General features: G+C 36.4%; 1 protein-coding gene across 1 annotated transcript; it reads right to left on the bottom strand.

Annotated features, from left to right (window-relative positions):
- Positions 1-19,918: 19,918 nt before the first annotated feature.
- Positions 19,919-23,112, bottom strand: LOC120210183 (mitochondrial phosphate carrier protein 3, mitochondrial-like). Its single transcript, XM_039208969.1, has 6 exons — positions 22,687-23,112; positions 21,060-21,421; positions 20,927-20,970; positions 20,524-20,738; positions 20,307-20,431; positions 19,919-20,212 (listed from the first exon to the last, which is right to left on the bottom strand). Exons 1-6 carry the CDS (start codon positions 23,014-23,016, stop codon positions 20,158-20,160), a joined length of 1,131 nt encoding a protein of 376 aa, XP_039064900.1. The 5' UTR covers positions 23,017-23,112; the 3' UTR covers positions 19,919-20,157.
- Positions 23,113-25,046: the final 1,934 nt, after the last annotated feature.

Here is a 25,046-nt window from a genome sequence, read left to right as displayed (position 1 = left end):
TTGGGTTCTTGAACATGTATGTTTATCAATAAAATTCCTAACTTGAAACATTTCACAATCTTTTATCCTCTTTGCAATCATACGCCACGTACAGTTTTTGTCAATCATACACCTTGTTTCGAAACGATCTTTGCTTGATTTGTTAACTTTTAGTTGATAGCCATCTTCCACACATTTCGTATACAAAGCTATCTTCAAGTCTTCCTTTGTATCAAAGCAATCATCTTTCTTGATACGAATATTTTTTGTGTAACAATCAACTGCTATCTTTACCAACTCTTCTTCCGGTATCTGAAGTAATTCTGGCATATTCCAGTTATACTCCCGTGGCATTTTCTTCGGGGACTTTTCTTTGGGGATTTCTTCTTCTTCTTTTTGTTCTTCAGGGTTATATGAATTACAGAATGGATGTTCAACATGTTCATTTACAGTCGTAACTTCCTCCTCATTATCATCAACAACATCTTCCTCGGCAACGGCTGTTTCATCATCAAAATTTGGGTATTGACCAATATCAAAATCATTACACGCAGGGTCTGTTTCTTCTTCTGAAAAATCATCAAAATCCGAGTATTGATCAAGATCAAAGTCCGGGTATTGACCAAGATCAAATTTTGAATACTGACTAGTACTCACAATTTTTTCTGTTGGCTCATCATCGTCTAACTGGTCAATACGAAAACCGGAATTTGGTGCTAAAAGTTGATTGGGATTTGGATTAGGGAAAGGTTGTGGGTTTTGAGATTGTGTTTGGTATTGGAAATGTGGTGAAATAATATTTGCTTGGTGATGAAATTGTGGTGGAACCATTAAATTTTGAGCACCATAAACTGGGGTTGAAAAACTTAGTTGATTACTACCCGCTACTGACCCAACTTCACTACTTCTAGGTTCAACAACATACAATGTAACATCATCACTTGAAACACTAATATAAGCAATGAATCGTTCAACATCTTCATTGTCGGTTAACAAATAAACTTTACCATTTTTCTGATAAGATAGCCTAAATCCACTTAGGGGCTCTAAATTCAATTTATTTGCAACACGTAACATTAGAGTTTCATAAGTTAACTTTTTTAATGACAGTTTTAGTTGAAGATTCATGGGTAAAGGCATATATTGTAAAACACCATGAACATTCTCCCATGACCCTCCAAAACACAAATTTATCCAAACATGATCAACATTAGATGATTTCATTATTGTAAATTAATTTACTAAACAAACGAACTGCGAAACTAAAACCTGTTGCCGGATGGGGAAGGATGTCGTTGGATATAGGAACGGATGTCGTCGGAGAGAGTGATAGATGGAGATGGAATGAGTTGCGATTTAGGGATTTAGGTTATGAGTTTTTGCTGCTGCGTAGTTATATACCCAAAACATTTGTGTTGCGAAACTAAAACCTGTTGCGAATTCAGAAATCGAGTTGCGAATTTGAAATTCAGTATTGCGATAGTCAGAATCTCGTTGCGATAGTCAAAATCTCGTTGCGATAGTCAGATTCGCGTTGCGATTTACGTATTCGCATTGCGATTTACGTCGTATTCGCATTGCGAATTAGGAAAATCGCAATGCGATAGTCAGAATCGCGTTGCGAATCTGGAAACTGATTTGCGATACCGGAGATCGCGTTGCGAATTATCGATCGCATTGCGATTTAGTTGGTCATTTTAGCAAATCCAAAAAAAGTTGATTAAAATCGTATATTATAAGGCATTTTTGATCACTGAGGTTATTTTCTCTTTTTAATAATATTATCTAGGTACTCTTTTCTCTTTACGCTGTTCGTCCTTAAACTTTGTTTTATCATAGATTATGAAAGGTTTTTCTTAACGAAACCCATTTTTCTTTTAAAAAATATTGGTTTATTGATCGAAATAGAAAAAAATTATAAGCGACAAATTATAAAATCGAGATAGATGAGTCACTAAATAAATAATTTATCTATATTTGTGTTAAGGCGTTTTCCATAATAAACCAAAACAACTAAAAATTTAAATTTTTTAAAAATTAATTAAATTGAATATTATTAAATTATATTCAAATGGTTTTAATTATAAAAAATTTAAATTATCATTTCATGTTTTGGAAAGATAATTTTTTTAGATTAAGCGAAAAATGACAATTTAATTAATTTAGTAACAGATTCATTTATGGGTGAAAATAGTGACGGATGCATTAAGCTATTGTAGAGGTCAAGTGTATCTTATTATTTTAGAAAATTTGTTAATTTAATTTAATGTGTTAAAAAAGAAAAAAAAATTGAGATGTTTTATATGATTTGCAAAAAATTGGACAGGTGATGCATTCTAGACATGTTTTTGTTTGGTTTGAGTATAATGGAATGTTATATATTACGGTTGATTAGGTTATTGATCCAAAGAGATTGAGATTCCTTTTCCAGAAGGAACTTAAGAACAGCGACGTAAGCTCCCTCAGAAGAATGATACTCCCCAAGGTTTCAATCGTTACCTCTCACTCAGTTCGATTCATTTGATGCAATTTGGCTCTTTCATGGTGTAATCATATAATAATCTCATCGTTTCAGCGAGCAGCGGAGGCTCACTTACCTGCTCTCGAGTCAAAAGAGGGGACATTTATCACCATGGACGACCTGGATGGTCTGCATGTATGGAGCTTCAAGTATAGGCAAGTTCTCCTTTGCTCACTCTCTTCCTTGTCTTGCAAGAAAACTTTTAATCCATAATTTAGGGATATAATGGCATTTAAGTTGGTTATATGTATTATGAATATCAAGAAGAAGAACGATTAGCATTTTATGTCCTTGAATAGCATGATAAAAACATTTTGTTTCCTTCATTGTTTGCAGGTTTTGGCCTAATAACAACAGCCGCATATATGTGTTTGAAACACTGGTAAACCCGTCACCCGCCCTCGTAATTCATTTTCCTTTAATAGAATCAACAAAAAAACATGCTTTCTCCATGACAACTCGATTCATCGTAATTGCATTAAATTCCTCAGGAGAATTCGTTAGCACACACGGATTACAACTCGGGGATTTCATCATTGTTATCAAGATAGTCAAAACCAAAACTATGTACAATATACCAATTATTCGGTTTTTACAATCGCTCAAAATCTTCCATTAATCTCGCTCCATATAAACATGTTTCAGGTGATCCAGGCGAAGAAGGTGTCGAACGAAGATGTATATAGTGACATAGCTAGAAATGGAGTGAATGACCTATTCCTCCGTGATTACGAGCTCGGAAAATCCAGCTGCTATTATTATCCTACGATAGAGGATAGCGGGATGTCATTCATCTACGACACCACCTTGACCTTCTCAAATGACTGCCCGCTCGATTTTCTCGGTGGATCGATGACCAAGTATTGGATCCCTGGAATACTTATATTTTCTATTTTGCCTTTATATGTTCCATTTTTTTTTACAAAATATTACAAACTGTAGACGCCAATTTTCTTAAAAGATAGAGCTAGCAAGAGTTTCTCTCTTAAGAGGACTATTCCACCACCATATCTTTTAAAACAACAATCACATCAACAAACGTGCAACAACCGAGCAAGGAGTCTAGTCGCATTAGGATTCTATTGTTAGTTAGTTTTTTTTCCATTATAAATACATGTAATCCTCCCCATTTATAACACACAATATACGAAATAAACAGCATAAATTACTAGCAAATCGGAGCAAAAAACGTGATTCTCGAATGGGAAAATAAGTAGAAAAGGTAAAAGCTTGTGCCTTTATCGCTTTAAGTCTTTGCATGTGTGTTTCTCCATTATTTTTGCTCGAGTCAAACCCAAATAAAATTATTTTTGGCCGATGAACGGGAAGGTTTTTTAAAGATCTATCTTGTAGATCTAGTAATCCCGAGGCCCGATCTTAGAAAATTATTTGGATTTTTGAAAAATAGAGAAGAAAAACTTAAAGTTAAAACATTCATTTCCCCCTAATGCGAAATATTAACGTTAATTGTCTTTCAAATTTGACCCCAATTTTAACTTTTCTTTTATAATAGTCCTTTGTTGTTACATGCATATTTTTTATTATTCTTATTATATATATATATTAATTATCTTCATTTGGCTATTTTTTTATATTTTTTTTATTCTATTTATATATATATATATATATATATATATATATATATATATATATATACTTTTAATTCTTTTTCATATATCATTATTATTTATATATTTTTATTACTATAATTATATGTTATATATATTTATTATTTTATATTACATTTTATCTTTTATTTTTTTATCTTCTATTTTATTTTTGTATTGTTATTGTTATTATCTTCTTTATTTTATGTATTATATATATATATATATATATATATATATATATATATATATATATATATATATATATATTTGTTTTTGTGCCTCTTTATTTTATTTTATTTATCTTGCTTACATCTTCTTTATATGTTTTATTTTCTCTACTTTATTGCATTTATTTTTATTTCACCTTCTTTATTTTATTTATTTTTACTATATTTTTATCTAACATGTTTCTTGACTTCCTAAAGGGTACACTTTTAAAACTATCAAGGGTAAGTATTTGGGATCGTTATTTTACCTTTCAAGTTAAACTTTCAATTTTCTTAATTAAAGACAATTGGAAATTACATAGTACCGAAAGGGCAGTTCAATGGTGCTAACCTTTCCTTGACTGTAACCGACTCCCGAATCCGACACATCTTTGGTACGACGCAGATCAGGTAAGAAATAAGGTATCCAATCAACCCATTTTTTCATAAAATAAATGATCGGTGGTGACTCCCAACCCAATTATTTTAAGTCGAAGCCCAATTCGGGGCCCAACCGAAAAACGGTTATGACAGCTTGGCGACTCCGCTGGGGACAGGTAAGTGAGTCAGGCTAAGTTAATTTCCAGTTGTCTTTTTAACGAAAAGGGTAAGTTTAAATTTTAAGGTAACATTTCAATCCTTTTTTTACTTACTTTTGATTATATTTTCGGGTAAATAGTTGTACTAATCGTTTTCTCGTGATTTCAACCTTCAAATCTTTTTCATTTAAGGCTCTATACCCTAGCTCCAAACCCTGTCTTAAGTGGGGGTGAAAGCAACGCCTTCGTGTGAATTTATTCGCCGTGCGGGCCTAGCAAGTAGCCTTCGAGATTCATATACCTTATGTCTTCGTGTGAATTTATTCACCGTGCGGGCATAAGGAATGTGTCCTCTCGAGTTTAACTTAGTCTACACAAGCATGTGATGGGTTTAGGACTAAGGGTCTAGCAAGCCTAAGGGGGCACCGACAAGGAGAACTCGGGTACCATTTTTAGAACCTAAACCGGAAACCATGGAGAATTAAAGCCTACCCTGAAACCACATTCCAAAACCTAGGATATTTTTACCCTAACCATTTTCGTTTTTGTGTTTTTTTTCTTTCGTCATTTTTTTATTTTACTAATCCTTTTGCCTTTGTGTTTATTTTCTAGCATTTGCATCATAACAAGAGGCTATTGATCCTTAAAAAGCGTTTGTTAAACACAAAATAAATCCGAATTAATGGACAAAGGTGTTGTAATACAAGAGATTAAAAATGCTGAGGCACAACTATGGTCCGAGAAGACTCAGAAAGAGAAGGGAGACAATCTTCAGGGAAATTATGTATCAGAGCTTATTAGTTACGCATCTGTCAGCCTGAAACAAAACGATGTCCAAGAACTGCGAAATATTTGGGACAGTTGGGGGAATGACAGAAAGCATAAGTTCAACCAACATATGGTGATATTGCCCTCTTACTCCATGTCATGACTGATGAGCCCCTGCTCTGAGCATTAATTCAATTCTAGAACCCGGGATATAGTTGTTTCACCTTTAACCGGGAGGACATGGTGCCCACAATTGAAGAGTATATTACCCTACTGCACTGCGAAAACATCAGACTAGAGAGGGCATATATCAAACACATCAAGAGTCAACCTTTCAAGAACAGACTAGCTAAAATTGCAGGGGTTGATGAAAAATGGGTGACTGATCGACTTCGACACAAAGGTAACAGGGAATGAATCGAGTGGATTCACATAAGGCAACTAATGAAGAACCACCCCGATGAATGGAAGACTATAGACCTTTTTGCACTAGGTCTTTACGGTCTGGTTATCTTTCCGAAGACTTTGGGCTGCATTGACGCAGCCGTGGTAGAGCTATTCGAACAACTTCCAAGGCGAGTCAACCCGGTACCGGCCATCTTAGCCAAACCTTTTGATCTCTCAACCATTGCAGAAGAACTGGAAGAGGAAGGTTCGTTGTGTGTATTCAACTCCTTTAATTCTGGATTCACAACCACTTTTGGAAGATTAATGGGGTAGCCTATCGCCGATTCAGCACTACCTATTCACCTTTGGGAGAATTTATCACTAGGAAATGACATGAAGGTGCTTCAAAGGAAAAGTGGATGAAAGTTTTTACATATCTTCAAGATCGGGATATTACCTTGAGAACCCCCTGGTTGTTCCTCGGTGACGTTCTTTTCCGGTGTGGGGATTTGATACTATGACCTTACTCGGACTTTGGGGTGCAGTTGGGTATTCTCTGTTGTTAGCACTTAGACAGTATGGGGAACATCAGTTTGTCCGGTAACATGCGGGCTAGCTAGATCAGAGTTTGTGTATAATAGTGACAGTTATAAGAAGAGGATCAAGGAAGCAGCTGATTCGTGGAAGAAAGTATACGGAATGGATGTTGTGGCTGCGAGAGACATGCTTACTCCGGATTATGTGGAGTGGCGAAGACTGAGAAAGAATGATAACATCTCGGTGCCAGAATGTGAAGACACCCGGACCATGGAGGAACATCTCAGGCATGTCCCTTTTGAACTTGAGATAGCTAAGGCGGAGTTTGAAGCTGTGAATAACGAGCTGAAACAGAAGGTTAAAGAACTGGAAACTGAACGTTATCAATGGAAGCTAGATACCGAATCTTATAAAGATAGAGCATACAAGCTGGAAAGAGAACAGAAAAGAGTCTGTTTTGAGCTCGAGGATTTGAGCAAAGGGTATCAAGATAAAGTCAAGGATAATTCCAAGTTGAAAGTAACTTCTGAATACTGGAAAGACGAAGTTCATAGCTTAAAAAGAAAGTTCGAGGGGTCTGATGAAAGAGCTTGGAAAAAATAGTTGAAAACTGCTCAGAGGCGCTTAGCAGATAATCAGCATCAAAATAAATGCTTGAGAATCCAGATGGCCGACCCAGAAAAACAACATGAGAGAGATGAAAAAACAATATCCGAGTTAGAAGTTATTATGGATGGATTCAAGAAGCAAGCAGCCGAGCTTCAGATAGTACCCTTCGACGGAGGTCTGCAGTGGCGTTTCTTTTGGGAACAAGCACAACAAAGGGTGAAAGCTAGAGATGCAGTCATCCTAGATTTCCTAGATCAAGTACAGAAAGCATCCCGTCATCTTTACGGCCTGGGAAGGGAAGCTGGAGTGGTTCGACAAGGCATTCAACCAATGACAGATGAAGGCAGAAGACTTGTCAACCTACTAGAAGCTGTTCGGGGTCTAGAGGATTTAGCCCGAACGTACATTTGATTATTTTTTATGTCTTTACAAGATAAAACATTTCTGTCTAGATAAGATTATTTATAATAATAGACACTTTTCTGAATCAATGCCTCTAAATTGCATATATTATGCATTGCATACTTTGCATTTTATATTTCATATTTATTTTTATATTTTCCATTTTTTTATTCATATTAACTAACAGAACATGTCTCAGAAAGGGAAAGAGCAAACACCAAATTTACCACCGCAAGCATTAAATACGCATCATCCACATAATACTCGAGCAAAGAAGAGACAAATGGAGGCCAGAATGGAAAAACTCGAGGAGAACATGGCAATACTGCAAAAAGAATTAGAAGATAAGATGGCTCAAAACAATCAGAGCACCCTGGAGTCCATCAAGAAAAACCAGGAGTCATTGGTTGTCCAAATTGTAGCCAAGTTATCGGGATTACAACAAGCTAGTGCAGTAGGGGGAAATCCCTCCGAGGGGGTAACCATATCACCAACCCCACAAGTGGTTATTTCACCCGAGATCTTACCCAAACCACAAGAAAACTCATCTACTATCAAAGAAAAACATCATCTGCTGTAAAGGTGCAAACTTCCACAACTAATCCTGATAATCATCCGGATGATTATAATATCCCGGATTTCAATGAAGATGACAAAGCAAGAAAGATGGAAGAGAAGATCAAGATGTTAGAAGATCGAATGAAGATGGTCCAAGGGGACCATGATTGTTATGGAGTGGACGTAAGAGAGCTGAGCCTAGTTACAGATTTGGTCCTTCCGCCAAAGTTTAAAGTTCCTGAGTTTGAGAAGTTTGATGGGAACAACTGCCCATCAGCCCATATCACTATGTTCTGTAGGAAGATGACATGATATGGAGAGAATGACCAACTCTTGATCCACTACTTTCAGGAGAGCCTGTCCGGTTCAGCTATCCGGTGGTACAACCAACTCAGCCGAACTCATATCAAGATATGGAAAGACCTAGCCAAGTCTTTCCTTGAGAAATACAAACATATTAATGATATGAGACCAGATCGAGTTATGCTACAAGGCCTGGAAAAGAAGCACAACGAGAGTTTCCGCCAATACGCACAACGTTGGAGGGATTTATCTGTGCAGTTTCATCTACCATTGGATGAAAAGGAGACTAGAAAGTTATTTGTACAAACCCTGAAGACACCTTACTTCGGGCACCTGGTGAAAATTACGTTGGGAGGTTTTTTAGACCTAGTCATGGCCGGTGAAATGATCGAGTTGGACATTAAACAAGGAAAAATCGAGGGAGGAGACTCCAGTAAAAAGCCTCCCATGAAGAATAAAGACCGAGAGATCAACAATGTCAACACTTACAACGTCAACAAGGGTGTTACGGTCTCAAGCTCAAAAAACACTATAGTTGTACCATCTGGTACTTCAAACCAAGCTCAGAGAGAACCAAGGAAAGAAAGGGAAATGGAGCAGATCGATTCCATTCCCATGACATATAAAGAGCTATATCAACAACTCTTTGACACTCATGTAGTGTCGCCTTACCCAATGGATCCGATGAAGCCCCCGTACCCGAGATGGTATACGAAAACGCTCACTGTGAATATCATGGCGGTGTGCAGGGACATTCAATCGAAGGTTGTCTTGCATTCAAGAGGCTTGTACAACGAATGCGGAATAAGAATTGGACCACTTTCGACTCTGAAACTCCAAACGCTACCCAAAATCCCTTGCCTAATCATCTGGGGAATTAAAACCAGTGTTTCAGAAGTCAAAGTTCCTCTGGCTTGGGTATGGAGCCAAATGGTAAAGGCAGAGCTTCTTATACCACAGTCATGTGCAACAAAGGGTGAATGTGGTAACTATTGTTGTTATCACAATGAAGAGGGACATAAAGTGCAAGAATGCTCTGAATTCAGGACATTAGTCCAGCTCATGATGGACCAGAAATAGTAAGAGTTTTACGAAGAAGTTCAGGATTCCCCATAGGCAGATGTTTACGCTACAGAGAATCATCAGACAAAAGACTCGGTAGGGGTAGTCCTTTGGTTATTACTCCTAAACCAAAGATGATAACAGTAACTTCGCAAGCAAAGGTGGTGATCACAGTACCTCGACCTTTTCAATACAAGGATAGTCGGCAAGTGCCTTGGAAGTACGAATGCTAGGTAAGCACTTCCAAAGAATGTGACAGCAAGGTGGGGTAAAGACCACTAGAGCCCTTCAAGGAAAATGTGATGGCTATCAATGAACCTATAAAAGAGAATGAAGCTAAAGAATTCCTCAAATTCTTGAAGCATAGCGAGTACAGTATTGTAGAATAGCTCCACAACTTGCCAACGCGCACTTCAATGTTGGCACTTTTATTAAACTCAGAAGCACATCGGGAGACATTGTTGAAAGTCTTGAATCAAACGTTTGTGCCACAAGACATACCAGTCAGCAATATGGATCGACTGGTAAGTAATATTCAAGATGATAATCTCATCTCATTCTCAGATGATGAGATTCCATCCGGAGAAAGAGGCCGAACTAAGGCATTACACATCACTACCTATTGTAAGGGGCATGCCTTACCGAGTGTGTTGATCGATAACGACTCAGCCTTGAACGTGATGCCTTTGGTGACATTGAAGAGGCTTCCAATAGATACATCTCATATGAGAGCCTGCTAGAACGTGGTTCGAGAATTTGATGGGACCAAGAGAGAGATAATTGGCAAGATTGAGGTACCGCTAACGATCGGACCAGCCACCTACAACATTGAGTTTCTGGTGATGTATATTATGCCTTCTTACAACTGTCTTTTGGGAAGGCCATGGATTCATCAAGCCGGTGAAGTACCATCCACACTGCACCAAAAGGTTAAATTTGTTATTGACGGGGCCTTAGTAATTATCAATGCTGAGGAAGATATTGTGGCAAGTGTGACCAAAGAGGCCCTATACATCAGAGTAGATGAAGAAACGGCAGAATGTTCATTCCGTTCCTTGGAATTTGTGAATGCCACCTTTGTGGCAGAAGGAAAAATGATTCCTGGAACTCGGCTTTCCAAGTGTACCAGGATGGAGATCATGCAAACATTGGGATGAGGTGCCAAGACTGAAAAAGGGTTTGGGAAGTTTCTACAAGGGGGGATTGATCCAGTTCTTCCTATTTTAAAGCAAGACCGGTTTGGGCTTGGCTTTTAGCCCAGTTACTATGAGAAGAGAAAAGAAGTTCAGAAGAACCGAGAGAGAAGACTAGCCAGGTTGACTGGAAGTGAACTTCAATAGGAACCCATGACATTCCCACATCTTTGCCACATATTCAAGTCAGGTGGTTATGTATTTGAGACCGCCTTATCAGACTTAGAAATAGATTTGGAAGATCTGAGCATCAATGCCGTGACCACTGGAAATGCTGACAGCGAAGATGAATCTGGGATATGCCCTTTGCCACCTGGGTTCGTGCCTAGCAGTTGGTCGGTCGAAGAACTACATGTTGTTTACAAGAGTCTTTTAGAGTAATATTCGAACTATCTCTATTTGCCTATACCCGGGCAATAGGTAATCTTTTGTAAGGGCGAATAAACATTTGGTTTAAGTTCAATAAAATATGCATTTTTCTCTTCCCATGGAAACAAATTTTCCTTTATTTCTTTTGAATTCATTGTCTATCTTCTTCATTTCGGTACTTCATTTCCTTTCTCTCGAATTCAATTCTTGATTATTTCGTGTGGGATATTTTCCTCTCACACATGTACATTTTCCCTTCTTTCAGATCCCCAATAACAATAATGTAGGCACTAATGATCCTGATCCGGAGGTGGATTTTGTATCAACTATTTACCTCGGGGAATTTGATGAATGCGACACTGAAGAGGAATGTAACTTGCCTACCGAATTGTTGAGAATAGTATAAAGAGAAGATAAACAAATACTGTCCCATAAAGAGACAATCAAAATCTTGAATATAGGCACTGAGGAAGACCGAAAGGAGGTTAAAATCGACACAACTCTTTCGACAGAAGCAAGACACAACCTAATAGTCTTACTTCAGGAGTACAGAGAGGTGTTCTCCTGGTCATATCAAGACATGCCGGGATTAGACACAGATATGGTAGTCCACAAATTGCCTATCAAACCAGAATATAAACCAGTGCAGCAGAAACTTAGAAGGATGCGACCAGAAATGCTCCTTAAGATCAAGGAAGAAGTCAAGAAACAATTCGATGTCTGTTTTCTTCAAGTGGCCAAATATCCGGAGTGGCTGGCCAACATAGTGCCTGTATCAAAGAAGGACGAGAAAGTACGCATGTGTGTCGATTACCGGGACCTTAACAAGGCAAGTCCCAAGGAAAACTTTCCTCTGCCACACATAGACACTCTGGTGGACAATACAACCGGAAACAACTACTTTTCATTCATAGATGGATTCTCGGGGTACAATCAGATCAAGATGCACCCTGAAGACATGGAGAATACCACTTTCGTCATAATGTGGGGAACTTTCTGTTACAAAGTGATGTCTTTCGGATTAAAGAACGCTTGGGCAATATACCAGAGAGCCATGGTGACCCTGTTCCATGATATGATGCATAAAAAATCGAGGTTTATATCAACGACATGATTGTCAAAGCACAGACCGAAAATGAACATGTCGAGCGTTTGAGAAAGCTCTTCCAGAGATTGAAGAAGTTCCAACTATGACTAAACCTTAGTAAGTGTACTTTCGGGGTGACGTCCGAAAAACTGTTAGGCTTCGTGCTCAGCAGAAAAGGCATTGAGTTTGATCCCGACAAAGTTAAGGCTATCTAGAATCTACCTCCACCTCAACCACAAAAAGAGGTCTGAGGTTTTCTAGGCAGATTGAATTACATAGCTTGGTTCATATCTCAGTTAACCGATAAGTGTGATCCAATCTTTCACCTTCTCCGAAAGAACAACCCTGGAGCATGGGATGAAAACTGTCAGATTGCATTCAAGAATGTAAAAGAGTACTTGTATCATACTCCCATCTTAATGTCCCCCATCCTAGGCAAACCTCTGTTCTTGTATCTATCCATATTCGAGAACTCAATGGGGTGTGTCCTGGGTCAACATGACAAATCTGGAAGAAATGAAAGAGCCATATACTATTTAAGCAAAAAGTTCACTGATTGCGAGGTCAGGTATCCTTCTATTGAGAAGGTTTGTTATGCTTTAGTTTGGGCTACAAAAAGACTCCGACAATATATGTTGTATCATACCACTTGGCTGATTTCCAAGTTGGATCCACTAAAATACATGATGGGTGTGCCTACTCTATCTAGAAGGTTAGCTCGATGGCAAATGTTATTGTCTGAATTCGACATTGAATACGTGAGCCAGAAGGCCATAAAAGAAAGTGTCATATCAGATTTCTTGACAAAGAAAACCGATGAGAATTATGAGACGTTAGACTTTGATTTCCCAGATGAAGACTTGATGGCTTTATCCTTAGAAGAAACAAGTACTTCAACAGAAAGTTCCTGGAGAATGTATTTCGATGAGGCGTCAAATGCATTACGACATGGTATCGGGACAATACTGATCTCTCCAGAAGGGAGTCACTACCCATTTACCAGCAGACTGAACTTTGATTGTACCAATAACATAGAAGAATATGAGGCATGTGTCTTGGGAATTCGAGCTTCACTGGGGCAAAATGTAAAGACCTTGCGGATATACGGAGATTCAACATTAGTAATATATCAGCTCCGTGGAGAATGGGAAACCAAAGATACAAAACTGATGTAATACCATAAGCTAATATTGGATCTGCTCGAAGAGTTCGATGAAGTCACTTTCCACTATGTGCCAAGAGAAGCGAATCAAATGGATGACGCTTTGGCTACCTTGGCAGCCGCATTCAAAGTTGGCGAGGAGTCTGAAATGATACTAATTGACATGCAGTCGTATGAGTACCCGGCTCATTGCTACCAGATTGAAGAAGTAAAAGACACTAAGCCTTGGTACTACGACATTTTGCAGTATATCAAGCATCGAAGTTATCCGGAGGAAGCCACCTGAAACTGATAAAAGAACCATTAGAAGGATGTCAGCTGGATACGTCCTTGATGGGGAGGTCTTGTACAAGAAAAGCCATAATCAAGTTCTGTTAAGGTGCGTCGATATTGAAGAGGTAAAAATGATAATGGAAGAAGTACATGACGGAGTTTGTGGAGCACATGAAAATGGACATATGATGTCGAGATAAATAATGAGATGCTGATATTTATGGTCTACACTGGAAAGTGATTGCATCAACTATGCTAGAAGATGTCATAAATGTCAGGTTTACGGAGATAAAATAAATATTCCACCTCATCCACTTTATGTCATGACGTCACCATGGCCTTTCACTATGTGGGGCATGGATGTTATTGGGCAAATCCATCTGAAGGCTTCGAATGGTCATCGTTTCATCCTTGTAGCCATCGATTATTTCACCAAGTGGGTAGAGGCTGCTTCATATGTCAGTATCACTCAATCCGTTATTTGCAAGTTTTTTGAAAAAAGAGATCATATGTCAGTATGGTTTACCTGAAAGGATCATTACCGATAACACTACAAACGTGAACAATAAAATGATGAAAGCTGCTTGTGAGCAATTCAACATAAAACATCACAATTCTACTACCCACAGACCAAAGATGAACGACGTAGTAGAAGCAGCAAACAAAAACATCAAAAAGATAGTGGAGAAAACGACCGAGACCTACAAAGACTGGCATGAGAAGTTGCCTTTCACTTTGTTCTCTTACCGAACCTCAGTACGAACCTCGACTGGGGTAACTCCATTTTCATTATCTTATGGAATGGAAGCAGTGCTGCCCATTGAAGTAGAAATTCCGTTATTACGGGTCTTGACAGAAGTTAAATTGGATGACGCAGAATGGGGGCAATCCAGATATGACCAGCTTAATCTGATAGATGAAAAGAGACTAAAAGTCATTCACCATGGTTAAATCTATCAGAAACGAATGATTCGGGCACATGAAAAGAAGGTACGCCCGAGAATATTCTGTGAAGGAGATCTGGTGCTAAAGAGAATTTTTCCAGTCCAGAAAGATTTCCAAGGAAAATGGACACCAAATTGGGAAGTACCTTATGTCGTGAAAAATGCCTTCTCCGGAAGACCCCTTGTCATGGCTGAAATGGACGGACCCAAAATGCCACATCCCATCAATTCAGATGCAGTCAAGAAATACTTTGCTTAGGATGAAAACCCAAAAGGGCGTCCTAAGTAAAAAAAACAAAAATGAAAATCGTTTAGGGTGAAAACCCGAAAGGGTGCCCTAAATTGAAAAAATTGAAAAAAGAGAAAAAAACAAAAAGAGAAAGAACAAAAAATAAGGTGGGTTCAAGATGAAAACCCGCAAAGGGCGTCTTGCAACCAAGGATGAGTCCAAGTTGAAAACCCGAAAGGGCGATTTGGATAATTCAAGAAATCCAGACAATTGAAACTCCCCGGCATCTGAATTTTCCACAGACTCAACGAGTCGGAGAAAGGTTGCACTCTCCTGAATGTTGTCGCACTCTCAAAGATCTTTTGGCAAAGGTTGTATTCAAGGTCACCTAACGACTTTTCAGCTCAGAAGTGCCCACATTATTGAAATCTAAGACATTCATTTACACCTCATCATGTCTTCATCTTCCATAATATTTCCCATGTGTTATTTGTTCTTTTTTTCTTCTCATGAATAAAAGACAATCTTTTTTTTCTCCAAACCAATTCCTTTTAGGCATCTTGGATTGAGCTTAAGCTTAATGATTTATTTACTTATGCAAAAGATATTTGCATATTACTGTACAAAGATTCATTGAAAAGTACATGTACTCGGAAGCCGATCAAGGCTCGTGTATATACTTGAGATGGTCGAGAAGCATTTCCCAGATCAAGGATAAAAAAAAACATCAGATTTGAACATTTGAAGAATTCAATATCAGGGATCGAAACTTCAAGATTCCAAAATCAAAATTCCAGACAGGTCTTAGCTAGAGTCAATACCAACTTCGCGGTGAAGGATGTTGAACTCGAAGCAACACAATTGGTTCGAGAGTAGATTTCAACCTCGCAACGGATGATATCTAGCTCGAAGCCAAACTTCACAATAAAAGGGACATCCACGGTTTCAACCTCACGCCGAAGGGAATCGTGTCCACCCGCAACATGCAATACTTGGATTTCAATTTCACGACGAATGATATCCAAGTTAAGGCTCAACTTCACGACGAAGGGGTCATCCGCGATTTCATCTCCACGATGGAGGATATCGTGCCATTTGAGGCTCAACTTCACGACGAAGGGGCTTCCCAGTTTCAGCAATTTCAACTTCACAACGAGGGATATTGGACTCAAGACAACACAAGCTCAACTTCACAACGAAGGGGCGACTGATTGTCAACAAACAACTTTTCAGTTTCATTCAGAGTCAATTTTAACTTCACAGTGAAGGATATTGAACTCGAGACAATACAAGCTCAACTTCATAGCGAAGGGGCGGCTGACTGTCAACAAACAATTTCCAGAGCTAATTTCAACTTCACGACGGAGGATATTGGACTTGGAACAATACTACCTACTTGGATTTCAACTTCACGATGAAGGATATCCAATTACTAAGCTCAACTTCACGACGAAGGTGTCACTCGCGGTTTCAACTTCACGACGAAGGGAATCGTGCACACAAGCAACATCCATCTATAGATTGGATTTCAACTTCATGACGAAGGATATCCAACTCAAAGAAGGGTTATCTGTCAACAAAGACCTTCGAGTTCGACTACGCTCAGCTCCAAGGCACATCATTTACAGCATAGCTCAAGGCAATAAGGGCTATCTGTCAATAAAATTATCGAGTTCGATTCCATTCAGCTCGATAATACCTCAATCACACTATTGTCCAGCTCTAATCGAGGTTTTCAAGCCGAGAAGAAGATCTGGGTTAGCCGTGCCTTAGTAGCAAGAAGCTTTTTTCCGTCAGCATAGCTTAAGTCGAGAAAAGCTATCTGTCAGCGAAGACTTTTCGAGTTCAGTTTCATTCAGCTCGAGGGCATATCAACCACATTGTGGAGTCAAGAGATTACTTTCCAGTCGAATTTTTAGCCAAGGTCTTTAAACCGAGAAGAAGACCAAAGTGAACTACAACGAGAATCCACATTCTGATTCAAATCATTTCAAGATTGACTCGACTTCGCGACGAAGGAGGCATTCCCAACTCAATTCGAGAGGGAATTATTCTTCAACTCAATTGAACGAAAATTTGTGTCTTTTTATCTTTGTCCTATTTTTCGTTCCACGAAAAAGGACAAAGAGGGGCAGCTGTAGACACCAATTTGCTTAAAAGATAGAGCTAGCAAGAGTTCCTCTCCTAAGAGGACCCTTCCACCACCATATCTTTTAAAGCAACAACCACACCAACAAACATGCAACAACTGAGCAAGGAGTCTAGTTGCATTAAGATTCTATTGTTAGTTAGTTTTTTTTCATTATAAATACATGTAATCCTCTCCATTTATAACACACGATATACGAAATAAACAATATAAATTACTAGCAAATCAGAGCAAAAAACGTGATTCTCGAAGAGGAAAATAAGTAGAAAAGGTAAAAGCTTGTACCTTTATCGCTTTAAGTCTTTGCATGTGTGTTTCTCCATTATTTTTGCTCGAGTCAAACCCAAATAAAATCATTTTTGGCCGATGAACGGGAAGGTTTTTTAAAGATCTATCTTGTAGATCTAGTAATCCCGAGGCCCGATCTTAGAAAATTATTTGGATTTTCGAAAAATAGAGAAGAAAAGCTTAAAGTTAAAACATTCATTTCCCCCCTAATGCGCAATATCAACGTTAATTGTCTTTCAAATTTGGCCCCAATTTTAACTTTTCTTTTATAATAGTCCTTTGTTGTTACATGCATATTTTTTATTATTCTTATTATATATATATATATATATATATATAATTATCTTCATTTGGCTATTTTTTTATATTTTTTATTTTCTATATTTATCGTATATATATATATATATATATATATATATATATATATATATATATATATTTTTATATATATCATATATATTATTATATATTTTTATTACTATAATTATATGTTATATATATTTATTATTTTATATATTTCATTTTATCTTTTATTTTTTATCTTCTATTTTTATTTTTGTATTGTTATTGTTATTATCTTCTTTATTTTATGTATTTTATTTATTTATTTATATATATATATATATATATATATATATATATATTTTATATTTGTTTTTGTGCCTCTTTATTTTATTTTATTTATCTTGCTTACATCTTCTTTATCTGTTTTATTTTATCTACTTTATTGCATTTATTTTTATTTCACCTTCTTTATTTTATTCATTTTTACTATATTTTTATCTAACATGTTTCTTGACTTCCTAAAGGGTACACTTTTAAAACTATCAAGGGTAAGTATTTGGGATCGTTATTTTACCTTTAAAGTTAAACTTTCAATTTTCTTACTTAAAGACAATTGGAAATTAAATAGTACCGAAAGGGCAGTTCAAGGGTGTTAACCCTTCCTTGACTGTAACCGACTCCCGAATCCGACACATCTTTGGTACGACGCAGATCAGGTAAGAAATAAGGTATCCGATCAATCCATTTTTCATAAAATAAATGATCAGTGGCGACTCCCAACCCAATTATTTCAAGTCGAAGTCTAATTCGGGGCCCAACCGAAAAACGATTACGACACAAACGTTACCATTTTAGGTGTTTCAACCGTAAATGGTGAGTTAGGGTTTGAGATTTAAGATTTTTGGGGATTTGGGGCTTTATAATTTAAGAGAAATTAAGCCTATTAATCAATTATTCAAAAATATGGGACCAAGTGCATCCGCTCATGATAGGAATGGTCTCTTGACTATAATACGTTGTTTTGTTGAGTCCATTGACTATTAAAAGTTATAAAATAGTCTCTCGAGTATAAGGCGTTGCTTTGTTGAGTCTATTGACTATTAAAAGATATAAAATGATCACCCAATTATTCATATATTTCAAACTCGTCTTTTTTCGTTGAAAACTGACGACTGTCAGATTTGGACATTCACTTGTAATTGGGTTGTGATAAAATCATCGATGACATAATGGTTCAAGTATTGGCTTGACAACATTATATAAAAGGAGAGCTGATACATAAAATACAACTAAAATGGTTCTTGGATCAGATTTTATCATATCTCAATTAACAAGTTAACCAACTCAGACGACCACCAATTTTTTAACGAGAAAGGACAATTTTGAAACTTATGAATAGTCAGATGATCATTTTATAACTTTTAATGGTCAAAGGACTCAACAAAATAACTCCCTATAATTGAAGGATAATTTTTTTAAAAATCATTTGAATTTATATAATAGTATAATTTAGATGTTGCCATCAAAATTAATATAATCTTTCAAATTTTGTATACTCACATTAAAAAAAATGAAATTCAAATAGTGTTATTTAAAAAAAATTGAAAATCGGAAAACCTCACTGTAAAAAGAAGGGGGAAAACTCCTCAAAAAATAAATGTTGAGAGAGGGTAAAAAAGGAACCGAGAAAAGAGAAGATAATACGAGCAGATTCAAGAAAGATATACGCATGACATGTTAACACAAACGTAAACTAGATTGGACAGACAATTATAACAATATGCATATACATGGATGTTATCATTTATTACTCAAAGAGAGAAAGGACAAGTGTGCAAATGTAAACTCTATATCAGACTAGTATCTCACCAAGACTACTTTGCATTATAATAAATTATCAACAATTCACCACTAACGTAAAGAAGTGAAATCTAAAATGAAAAGAAGAAAATAACATCTAAATTAATCATGTCAGTACTAGTATATGATGATTTACATTAATATATATTCAACCAAGTAATTCTTCCTTAGCGAGTTAAAATTTATTAAGATAAACATTATTATATAATGAAATGAGTAATTATTTTCTTAACTAGTTTAAACCTATTAACATAAGTGTGAATTTATAACATACTATTAATCTCAGATATATCTAAATCCGACAACAGTACAACAATTAGTCGAATATATTAGTCTGAAAACATCGATGCAGTACAAAATCAGCTCGAATGGACTTAAACTGCAAAACCAGTGTTAGATTGTTTATTGCATGATACATTTTTTTCCCTTAAGATTAACCGATGGTGAAGTTTTTTCAACACTTTAGCTAAACAAAAATGTCTTACTAGAAATGCAAAAATAATAAAAACAAATGCCCCAAAATGATTATTCCATGAAACAATGCAACGAAGGCAATCGACTAAAATAGTTATGGTGATAGACACAGGGGGTATCGATCTTCAGAGGGAATTTCATAATATCTGATCTAACTTCAAAAAAAATAGTCTCCACATGTTTAGAGGATGAAAAACCATCGGTCAAAACAAAAACGCGGGATAAAAGTTCCGAATGCAAAAAGAATATTTTCCAACTGCTCGAGCCTCATTCAAGCAATTTCCAGCAATCCTATGTTTTAATTTTATTTTTCCCTGTGAAAAGGGTTTTCCTTGCCTATTAAAATTGACGTTCCACTATTCTTTATGCCTTCGCAGGCTGCGTACCAGCAGCAGGGGCAACACCACCAGTGGTTGGCCTGAAAGATTACAAAAGAAATCCCATTGGCATTCACTATAATCACCTGATAAACGAAACACCGATGCTTTATAGCCATGATAGGAATTACTTACAGTCCCACGAACACTTTGAAAGCATCATAGATACCCCACTGAGCTCCGGTTAGGGTTCCAATCATCACAATACGGAGGGGAAGCCCACGGGTAAACAGACCCCACAAACCAAGCTTCTTCACAGCCTGCAAAATCACAAGGCAACAGGCAAAGTAAAAATGATTCATAACTGAAATTATAAAAGCTCAAATGATCATATGAGGCTTTCAGAACTTACATCACCAACAGTTGCCCCTTTGGCATTGTTGAGGAATGAGACAAGGTTGTCAGCAGGATGAGAAACAATAGCACAGAAGACACCAGCAACGTAACCACCAGCGAAACTAACACCAAGCTGCAAAGATTTGCTGCATTGGTCCTTTGGTGTGGGAATACCATACTTATAGATCATCTCAACAATGGTTTCAAAAGAAGCAAACTTCATCATGGTATCTGAAAGAAAGGAGGAATGTCTAAATAATCTTACAACGTGTTCAAAGGAAAGGAGGAATGTCTAATTAACAAATGCTAAAGCAACCACCAAATGGAGTGATAAAAGAAAAACGGGAAGGATAAAATAAAAATAAAGAAATGTACTAAAGCCAGGAATTATCCATGAAAAATGTGCATGCCAAACTTACATGGAATCTGACGGCCCCAAAGAGGAACAATACCCTTGTACAATCTGCAAAGCAAATAGTTTCAAAAACTCAATCAAACAGACATTCCCTGGCATTACTTACACAGAACATTTAACAATGTTAAGAAGCTTACCCAGCAGCACCTTCAGATTTTATGAACTTGGGAAATCCGTCTGACATACCCCTAGCAAAACCTGGCTGTGTTTGAACCCTGACCTTGACTGCCTCAAAAGGGCAGAGAGCAACATCAGCAATCACCTCAGCAGATGCAGAACCAGCAAGATAGATGAGGGTCTTGTACTTAGCAAAATATTCTGGTCCAGCAAGGTCTGAATAGTACTTCTTGAAAAACTCATAGAATCCAAACTTGCAAGCACCCTGAGCACTATAACCAAGAAGAGTAGGAACCCAACCACGGAAGAAGCCCCTAAATCCTTGCTCTTTCAGTAGGACTCCAAAACCAGATGAGATACTCTTGTATTTTGCAGGGTCAATCTTGCAAAACAACAATCCAGATGAAAATTTTAGATCATCCACCATATTAAAATATCAGATGGCTAACGGAAAAGCAAATCCATAATGTACGATCTACTGTACTATTATAAAATTATTGTATAATGAATCAAATACAAAGCATTACAATGAAAAATGATATCAGATTAACTGCAACAAATAACACGAGTATTCATATCACAGTGATAGATACCAGTCAATAGTTACTGTTCCAATACTAAATCAGTACCAAATAAATTAAGTTTTGATCATATATATACATATTAATATATATTTTAAATTTTATGTTTATATATATATATGTATGCAAGTTAATCATATATGTTATTAAGAAATAAATGTACAAATATATAAAACAATATTTTAAAAATTATTGAGACAGGCTCCTTCAAGACTTACCTGAACAACTATTACCCAATAAGGAATAAGAGTTTTGGTTTCGGTTCGTCAAGATAAAGATACGAGAAAAAAGAGATTCTCATTGTTTGTGGATCACTCGAATAAATGCAGTAATTCATGGAACGGGATATCCTATAGTTATGATAGATAAATACAAAACATGTACAAGAAAAAATTGCTTTGCAAAAATAGCTATCTAAAATAGGATAGCTACACAAATAACTATCTCAAATAGTCATTTTGATTTCTTACAAGCTTATAAAATAGGAGGATAGGAAGGAATTCGAAGAAATGCTTTAAGGCAGCGTTTGGGAACATGGACTTTAGAAATCCAAAATTTGAAATCCAAGTTCTTAATGAAGCATAATATATTGGTTTACCTCCAGAATAAACACAGAGTTCGGTACTAATGACCTTGATTCATTTAAAAAAAAACTTTGCAACTTAGGTTCAGGACATTCTTCCACAATACAACTGCTAGATGAAAAAGCGAGTGCAATCAAATATAAATACAGTTACAATTAAATTCTAGCAAATAACATTGTGGACAGCATAAAAGAAAGCAAAAGTATCTATTACGAAATGAAGACCTAGAAACATGGAAATAGAATTCAATCTGGAGTGCAATCAAAGTGATACTCCTATAACGTTCCACATCTAACAATCAGGCAGTAAAACTAAGTCATCAAAATCGAACTGAAGCAGTAGAAGAAAACAGACACAGATCTAAAAAAAACAAAAACCACCAATCAGAAATCTCAATTGAACACCAAGCTTAACACAGATCTAATCTTAAAACCAAGTACAACGAAAGAAGGTAAAGAGGAGATCCAGATCTACATATATACCTGCATATTACACTTGACGAGATCAAGAGGAGTAACCGTCATGTGAGTGAGACCACAGCTAAGGATACCGCCGAAAGTACAAGCAGCATAGAACTGAGGCGAGTACATCTCGATCCTCTTCCCAGGCTCATTCGGCGCGGGGATCATGAACGTCCTCGACTTGATCGACGACGAGGATGATGCGGCAGGAGATTCGAGCGTAGTGAAGCGCGAAGCGCCTAAGGCAGGGTTGTTAGCATTGAGGGGCCTATCGACGGCAAAAAAGGCGGGCGAAGAGTAAAGGAAGTTTGGGAGAAGGGATTGTTTGGAAGATTCGGAAACAGAAGTCATCGCTGTTGAGAAAAAAACGAAGAAAATTTGAGAAATGGAAGCAAGAGAAGTTGAAGCCTGGGATTCCTCAGGGATTAGCGTTCATCTTGCTTCCAATTCCAAATGCTATATTAGAATAGTTGAGGGCTGGCATTTCCGGTTTTATTGGGCAAAGAGAAGAGGAAACCCTTGCGTGAAATATACGTAGGATACCGAATTGACCAAGTGGTTTGATTTTAATTACGAAAATGTCACTTGGTCAACCTTTTGTGTCTTCTCTTTCTCCACCGGAGAGGCTGATTTGTGGCTGGCATTTACTTTGTTGGGCAGATTTTGCCTTTTCTAATTGGCCCACCTCCAACCATATCAAAAACCGACCGCTAAGCACAAGTATTTTTATGTTGTCTATGATTTGAATTGACCTGAATATGAATACAATGATTAGGCTGGGTCCTAAATACGATACGATACGACACTGAGGGTTTGCATATTTAAATTCGTTATTTATAAAAATTAAAATTAGAAACGTAAATATTTAAATTCATTAAATAAGTTTAAATAATTAATAAATAATATGTGCACCCAGTTTAATTCTGTTACAAATAATATTTGTCATTTTTTTGAAATTTTGAATTTAAAAATAATTATGATTTTATTTCTTGATTATTTGAAATTTTATTTAATTTAAATATAGAGAGTACTTTTGTGATTGATAATTTGAATACATAAAAAAACGTTTTTTAAAATGATTATAAGAAAAATCATTTTTAGACAAAAATTTATCTACGTTTTCTGAAAACTTAATTTCTAAGAGTTCGGGACTCGATTAGTGTGAGAAGAGTAAGCACTTCCACAACGCCCAAAATTAATACCTAACCACTTATACTTTGTCGTGACATCAAAAACCATAAATTCGGGTTAATAATTATAGTACAATCCTTTTTTATTAAAATGAATCAAGTTACTTTTCGTTTGAATGTCGTCGAATCGTACCATTTCTAATAAGTTGTGTTTTTCACGCCAATCATATAACAAGTGTTATTAAAAATATTCGAATAAATAAAAATTTAGTATCAAGTGTAAGAGATACAAATACTGATGAAGGAATATTTTATATATTAAAATAAGTAATATCAAATAATATAAAAATAAAAGTGAAATAATAAAAAAAGAAAAGAAAATTATTAGTGTATGTAAATATCCGAGGGTTAAATATTAAAAGAAAAAAATATTCTTATAACACATATTCGTATTAAAACTAAAGAATTAACATTTACTATATGTGTACACGTAATTTATAATTAATATAGTATATTATAAGATAAATAAACTATATAAAAGGGTTTATACAAACACATATATCCCATATCTGACTAAGTTCATTTAATATAGTCAATGCATAAAATAGGTACATACATGAGTATTTATGCAACCACGTATAGATTCATATCAAGCCAAAAATGTAAGAATACAATAATTGAAATGGCGTAAATGGCAACCATGTCAATGATTAAGACATAAAGCATAAATATTATATATTTCGAGTACTAAAATCACAATAAACCCATAATAAACATATATAGGACTAAAATGAAATTGTAATAAAATTCAAAGCTCGAAACATGATAATGAAAGTTTGTATTTAGTGATTAAAATGAAACATTACAAAACCATAAGCTCTCCTTACGCGGATATATCAAGCGCTAATTCAGAAACCCTAACCCATTTTGATTTGATTTCCTCCCTTTTTGACCGATTTTGTTCATTGCAGGCCTTTGATTCAATTGGATTTGCTGATGGCGAGGACTTGAGAGTCATCGGTGTACTGCGGGCGAGTGGCAGAAACAACGACGACCATCGGCTCCAATGTAAGCGGCGGTGGCGACTTGATTTGGGTTAGGAGAAAACCCTAGAATGTGATGATCTGGACCATTGGATCTGTTTAAATCCAATAACATGTGGCTGGCGGCTGCTTAGATGAAAAGATGAAAAAAAATTCTGATGGGTCACACACAAGCCTTTGATACAATTGGGCTAGTGGTTGTTGAGCT

Source organism: Hibiscus syriacus, unplaced genomic scaffold (assembly GCF_006381635.1).
Source record: "Hibiscus syriacus cultivar Baekdansim isolate YM2019G1 unplaced genomic scaffold, ASM638163v2 tig00109916_pilon, whole genome shotgun sequence".
Classification (NCBI taxonomy): Eukaryota; Viridiplantae; Streptophyta; class Magnoliopsida; order Malvales; family Malvaceae; genus Hibiscus; species Hibiscus syriacus.
This window is presented reverse-complemented; position numbering and strand designations above follow the sequence as displayed.